Here is a 7,322-nt window from a genome sequence, read left to right on the forward strand (position 1 = left end):
CAAGGTAGGAAGTGTTTTAGGTGTCAAGGTTATGGGCATGTTGTAGCAGTGTGTAAGAGGGAGATGCCTAGATGTGAGAAGTGTGCAGGAGGGCATGAGACAAAGGAATGTGTGGTATCTGTGAAGAAAGTTGTGTGTGTTGAGAGAAAGACAGATTGAGGTTGCCAGGGTTAGAGAAGTACAGAAAGTGTTGTATGCTGAAGCAGTGAAGAGAGTGGTAGAGGAGGATGGGTACAGGGTGAGGGATCCTGAGAGGATTCCTGTGAGTAGACAGAGAACAAGAGAGAGTGATTGGAGGAATATGTGCTTCAGTAAGGTGGGCTTTTTAGCATTTATAGCCATGGTTGTTAATTGTACTGCAGAAATGGATCGAAAGTCACAGAAAAGAGTGGTTGTGGCGGCAGCGGATTGCGAGGATATACTGGAGAACAGCTGCAGGGGTGTTGAGTGGTAGTGATATGTCCTCTCAGACCGTTGGTCTTGAGTAGGACTAGGTAGGGTTAAATAGTGGAATAGGTGGTGGATTTTTTAGAGAGGGCTAATAGTTGGTGGGGTCATTGTCCTTTTCCTTTTTCACAATGTAGTATTATTTAATCAAATAATATAATGTAGGTAGGCTGTGAATGGCCTCACACACCAGTACAGTAGGTGGTGTATGCAACTAAATGTTGGATGCGATCTGCCAACCTAATCCCAAAAAAGAAAAAGATCCCTTCAACTACAGTGTCCCTGTGGGACCAAAAAAGTATGTTGGCATAGTGAGGACACTTTGCATTGGCAGCACATGCTTCAGTGCTGGGCGTGTTTATAGCCCTGTGAGAGCTGGGCTTCATGACAACAGAACCCACAACAACCATGACTTTTATCACCATCTTCATCTGGTACTGGGACTCTGCTTTCAAGGTTACAGTGTTAAGATTTGTTTTTCATATTGTCGAAAAAATCATTAAAGAAACACAAAGGAATAACATATATGGCTTTAATATGTATATTCAGAACTATTTATTACAATATGTATTTAATATTTCATGGTGTTTTTAATACGTTTCAGAATCCAGAGGACAGATAACTGTAACTCAGACTCCTGCAGTGAAAGCTGTTCTCCCAGGACAGTCAGTCTCTCTGAACTGTAAAACCAGCAGTAATGTGCATGTGAATGTGAATGGAAATAACCGTCTAGCCTGGTATCAACAGAAAGCTGGAGGAGCTCCTAAACTCCTTATTTACTATGCTAAAACACTTCAGTCTGGGACTCCATCTAGATTCAGTGGCAGTGGAACTCATAGTGACTTCACTCTGACCATCAGTGGAGTCCAGGCTGAAGATGCAGGAGATTACTACTGTAAGAGTTTCCACAATTCCAACAGTGTCTGGGTGTTCACACAGTGATACAGAGTTGTACAAAAACCTCCCTCAGTCAGACTGCACAGTGACTGTACTGATACAGCTGTGTCCTACTGCAGGTGCTGAGGAGGAAGAGACAGAGACATGGAACACTGACTGAACTAAAATACACTGAGCTAAATATATCAGTGATGCTGACAATATGTCAACTCTTTCACCCTCATGCTAAAGCATTCCTGAACTGATTACACTTACAGGTCCAGACTACATAAATATTACATCCTTGCAGCTATGGCCAACAAACTTTTTTGTAACGTCACACAATAAGTTGAATGGACTCCATCTATGTGCAATAGTAATGTCTCACATCATTTAAGAATAAATGACCTAGCTTCTGTAAGGTCCCTCAGTCAGTTATAAATGTGGGTGCTAACCAGGAAGATGATTAACTTTTTTAATTATTCTGGAAAATACCAGAAGCTTATTTGATTAGTGATGATACTCTGCATAGACAGCACATGTTTCAGTGCTCTGGAAGTGTTTATAGCCCTGTGAGTTTATCACTTCATGACTTAGAGCTGTCCTTCATGACAACAGAACCCACAACAACCATGACTATTATCACCATCTTCATCTGGACACTTGCTGTCACGTTCTGACCTTTATTTCCTTTGTTTTGTCATTATTTAGTATGGTCAGGGTGTGAGTTGGGGTGGGCAGTCTGTGTTTGTTTTTCTATGATTTTGAGATTTCTATGTTTCAGTATGGTTCTCAATCAGAGGCAGGTGTCATTAGTTGTCTCTGATTGAGAATCATACTTAGGTAGCCTGGGTTTCACTGTTTGTTTGGTGGGTGATTGTTTCCGTGTCTGTGTTTTTTCACCACACGGTACTGTTTAGGTTTTCGTTCGGTTCACGGTTATTGTTTTTGTATCAGTTGTGTTCATGTTGAGTATTTCTTATTAAAAGAACCATGGACACTTACTACGCTGCATAATGGTCCTCCGATCCTTCTCGCCTCTCCTCTTCAGACGAAGGTTACAATGTTAAGATTTTTTTTTATATTGTAGAAAGAAATCATTCAAGATGCACAAAATAATAATATATATGGCTTTAATGTATATTCCAAACTATTTATTACAATATCTATTTCATATTTAAATGTGTTTTAAATACATTTTCAAGTTGAAAGTACACTTTAACTCCGACTCCTGCAGTGAAAGCTGTTCTCCCAGGACAGACAGTCTCTCTGAACTGTAAAACCAGCAGTAATGTGCATGGAAATAACCATCTAGCCTGGTATCACCAGAAACCTGGAGGAGCTCCTAAACTTTTCAGTCTGGGACTCCATCTAGATTCAGTGTCAGTGGATCTGGGAGTGACTTCACTCTGATCATCAGTGGAGTCCAGGCTGAAGATGCAGGACATTACTACTGTCAGAGTTACCACAATAGTCCAGTATTCACACAGTGATAAAGAGCAGCACATAAAAACCTCCCTCAGTCAGACTGCACAGTGACTATACTGCTACCACTGGGACGTACTGTAGAGGAGATCAACTCTGGCATTTGACAATGTGATTAGAAAGCGATAATTCAGACAAAATGTTCTCTGTTATCATCAGTATCCTGATTAAATTACAGATGATTATTGTCATGACACCTCAGTGTAAATATAAAAAGTAACCCCACCGAGTCGCAGAAGTCCAAAAAATGTGAAACATTTCAGCCTCCCTCCCCCCATGTATGAAAGAAAAGATGTGGAGCTCAGACATTAGACTCATGTCAGTAACTGTCAATGCCTGTCGTTAGTAATACTTTCACACCCTGACCATAGAGAGCCTTTGTTTCTCTATGATGTAGTAGGTCAGGTTGTGACTGGGGGTATTCTAGTTAATTATTTCTATGTGATGTTCTAGTTTATTTTTCTATGTTGGCGATTTGTATGATTCCCAATTAGAGGATGCTGGTAATCATTGTCTCTAATTGGGTATCATATTTAGGTAGCATTTTCCCACCTGTGTTTGTGGGATATTATTTTGTGTTTTGTGCACCACGTTTCGTTGTTAGTTTATTGATTTTTTTGTTTTTGATAAGTTTCACTTTATAATAAATACGTGGAACTCAACATCTGCTGCGCCTTGGTCCGTCTCCTCACGTTCGTGACAAATACCCATCTTATCTCATCTATTAAATGGTGGTTTATTCAGTGTAAGAAAGTCCCCTTCCTTGAATCCACCTCAGAGGTTACAGTAAAACTAGTTCACCCACTCATATCTGGCCCAGTCCAGGCAGTGAAATTGAAACTAGACTGGGAACTGTGGGAGTGAAACTGAGATTTACATAGACTGGGCTGGGTGTCACCAGATGTTCATTCTGTTCCCGGGGCTTGGAGGTAGAGAGGACCTCCACATTGAAAACCATAGGAAAAACATTGAATGTAGTAAAATCATATTAGGAATAAAACATGATGAATATATATGTTATGGAAAGAAACTGTTTGGCAGTGAGTTCTGAGAGCAGATCTTCAAGGTTTATCAAATATCACTATCATCACTGGTACTGGTGCTACAGTATAACAGGATCATTCAGTTGTAGAAATGATTACAGAATATTTGTTGGATCAGATGTCCTTTAAATTATGTTTGAAAACATGAGAGGAGCTACATGCTGCAATGCTGAAACGATAGAACCTGATTGATATCAATTAGTATGAAATGTGCTGCCTATTTATGAGATAGTGATGACTGGAGTGATGATTAAATGAACAATTGGGGTTAGTTTTCAATCAAAACAAGCTTTATTTTAATTCAAAGGCAAGAAGACATGAACAACTGAGTCTCAAAATAGTTCATTTAGCACACAGCACTACTGATACTATTCACTATTATGCTGTAACATTCAGCTGTAAAACAGTAATGTTTCCAGAACTATCACCATGTGGGGACTCTCTTGCCCCCTACAATGGCTTCTCCTGTCTCTAGATGCTACACTGACTTTTACGGAAGGCGGCCGCATCACTGGTGTCATCATGGGCGACCCTGCAGGTGTACACCTCCCCCTCTTCCCAGCGTGCCTTGCTCAGGGTCAGGGTGCTGCTGCGGCTGTAGCGGCCGCCCTTCTCTTCTTCTGTGGTGGTCAGGATCCCCTCCTTCACCTCCGCTCCGTCCACCTCCCAGCTCACCATCGCCCCCTGTGGGGAGTAGCCACTCAGCAGGCAGGCCAGAGTAGCCGAGCCCCCAGAGAGCTGCTCAGAGGATGGGGGGAGCAGAGACACTGTGGGCCTGACAGAGGGACCAGCTGGGGGAGGGGAGAGATGAGAGAAGAGGGTCAGCCAGTACTACTCCTTGATGGAATATATTAGGAGAGGAGATAAGAGGATATGAGAGAGGGAGAGAGAGAGAAAGGAGGTGAGGAGTAGTAATACACACAGGATAAACAATTAGATACAGTACCGAGAACAACTGACAACAACAAAACAAGGAATCTATAAAGATAAAGGCAAAAAGATTTAAAAAAATGTTGGACAAAACAATCCATCAGAAAAATGTATGTTGCATTCATGCTCTACAGTTTAGTCCACCAAGAGCAACAAAACACTAGGAGGTGGTTCCGAGGACACAGGCGAAGCCTTATCCGAGACTAGTCCAGGACTAGGTTTGATGTGTCTGGCAAATGGCCCCTATTTATACAGAGACATGCTGTAAAGAGATATCACATATTCAGATTTACTAATCAGAATGACTATTCACAGTGTAAATCTCCAAATCAATTTAGTCAAATCTACTCTGAGACACAAGACACAATGACCTCAAAATACTATTCAAAACTATAGATGACGTTAAACTTTAAGCCATGTCAGTGTTAACATCGACTATGATGACAATACAAAGTGTTGCTTTTATATTAGAAATAGTAGTTGCTACATCTTGACAGAACAGTGAGGAGATATGTAATCCTGTATATCAAAATGTGCTCTTTTTAAATCGCATGTCAGAATACTTTATTGCCAAATAAACTTGGTGATATGTGAACAATTCTCTCACTTCTCTGCCCTCTACCAATCTGCCAATCTGTCCACAGACATTTCTAAAAAGATATAGCCTAAAAATATTTCCTCTGGAGAACATAACATTTCCTAACTTTGTTCAATAGCAAGATTTAATTTTTTTGTATAATAGAAGACAAAAAGTGTACTTATTTTTCAGCACTAGTTTTGTGCCTCTTCCAAATGTCCACCACAGTGATTCATTCTGGTGAATTCACCGTAGTACAAAAACGTCCTTCACACAAGAGTGAGCACCTACACACAGAACACTCTCAGTTCCACCCTAATAGTTCTGAAATACTAGAATAATATAATAAAGACTTATAGTACTGAAGCACTAGAATAATACAATAGGGATTGATAGTACTGAAGTATCAATATAATACAATAGGGACTGATTGTACTGAAGTACTAGTATAATACAATAGGGACTGATTGTACTGAAGTACTAGTATAATACAATAGGGATTGATAGTACTGAAGTACCAATATAATACAATAGGGACTGATTGTACTGAAGTACTAGTATAATACAATAGGGACTGATGGTACTGAAGTACTAGTATAATACAATAGGGACTGATGGTACTGAAGTACTAGTATAATACAATAGGGACCGATAGTACTGAAGTACTAGTATAATACAATAGGGACTTATAGTACTGAAGTACCAATATAATACAATAGGGACTGATTGTACTGAAGTACTAGTATAATACAATAGGTACTGATTCCACTGAAGTACCAATATAATACAATAGGGACTTATAGTACTGAAGTACTAGTATAATACAATAGGGACTGATGGTACTGAAGTACTAGTATAATACAATAGGGACTGATTGTACTGAAGTACTAGTATAATACAATAGGGACCGATAGTACTGAAGTACTAGTATAATACAATAGGGACTTATAGTACTGAAGTACCAATATAATACAATAGGGACTGATTGTACTGAAGTACTAGTATAATACAATAGGGACTGATTGTACTGAAGTACTAGTATAATACAATAGGGATTGATAGTACTGAAGTACCAATATAATACAATAGGGACTGATTGTACTGAAGTACTAGTATAATACAATAGGGACTGATAGTACTGAAGTACTAGTATAATACAATAGGGACTTATAGTACTGAAGTACCAATATAATACAATAGGGACTGATTGTACTGAAGTACTAGTATAATACAATAGGTACTGATTCCACTGAAGTACCAATATAATACAATAGGGACTTATAGTACTGAAGTACTAGTATAATACAATAGGGACTGATGGTACTGAAGTACTAGTATAATACAATAGGGACTGATTGTACTGAAGTACTAGTATAATACAATAGGGACCGATAGTACTGAAGTACTAGTATAATACAATAGGGACTTATAGTACTGAAGTACCAATATAATACAATAGGGACTGATTGTACTGAAGTACCAATATAATACAATAGGGACTGATTGTACTGAAGTACTAGTATAATACAATAGGGACTGATTGTACTGAAGTACTAGTATAATACAATAGGGATTGATAGTACTGAAGTACCAATATAATACAATAGGGACTGATTGTACTGAAGTACTAGTATAATACAATAGGGACTGATTGTACTGAAGTACTCGTATAATACAATAGGGATTGATAGTCCTGGGTTAGGAGTATAATCTACTGAAGAATGAAGATAATACAATTTTCATATTGGATCACTGATTTACAGTATAAGGTATTTACAACATTATAAAATAGTCTGTGTCTGTATAATCTGTAAATAGTTACATGTTTAACAGTTCTGAATGTGGGGCCTTAACAGGAATATTATTTACATAAAACACTTTGCATTGGCAGCACATGCTTCAGTGCTCTGGGAGTGTTTATAGCCCTGTGAGTTTAACACTTAACGACTGAGAGCTGTCCTTCA

At 38.9% G+C, this 7,322-nt stretch overlaps 2 gene segments (V, D, J or C); one reads left to right on the forward strand and one right to left on the reverse strand.

Moving 5' to 3' along the window:
- Positions 1 to 594: 594 nt before the first annotated feature.
- LOC112217030 lies at positions 595 to 2,042 on the forward strand. The segment is given in 2 exon segments: positions 595 to 882; positions 1,021 to 2,042. Coding segments are annotated over 2 exon segments (420 nt in total).
- Positions 2,043 to 4,119: 2,077 nt separating this feature from the next.
- LOC112217200 lies at positions 4,120 to 5,574 on the reverse strand (the record flags this gene model as incomplete). The annotated part of the segment is given in 2 exon segments: positions 4,120 to 4,642; positions 5,544 to 5,574. Coding segments are annotated over 2 exon segments (351 nt in total), but the record flags the coding sequence as incomplete, so codon positions are not given.
- Between the last annotated feature and the right edge of the window lie 1,748 nt (positions 5,575 to 7,322).

This window comes from Oncorhynchus tshawytscha, linkage group LG17 (assembly GCF_018296145.1).
Source record: "Oncorhynchus tshawytscha isolate Ot180627B linkage group LG17, Otsh_v2.0, whole genome shotgun sequence".
Lineage (NCBI taxonomy): Eukaryota > Metazoa > Chordata > Actinopteri > Salmoniformes > Salmonidae > Oncorhynchus > Oncorhynchus tshawytscha.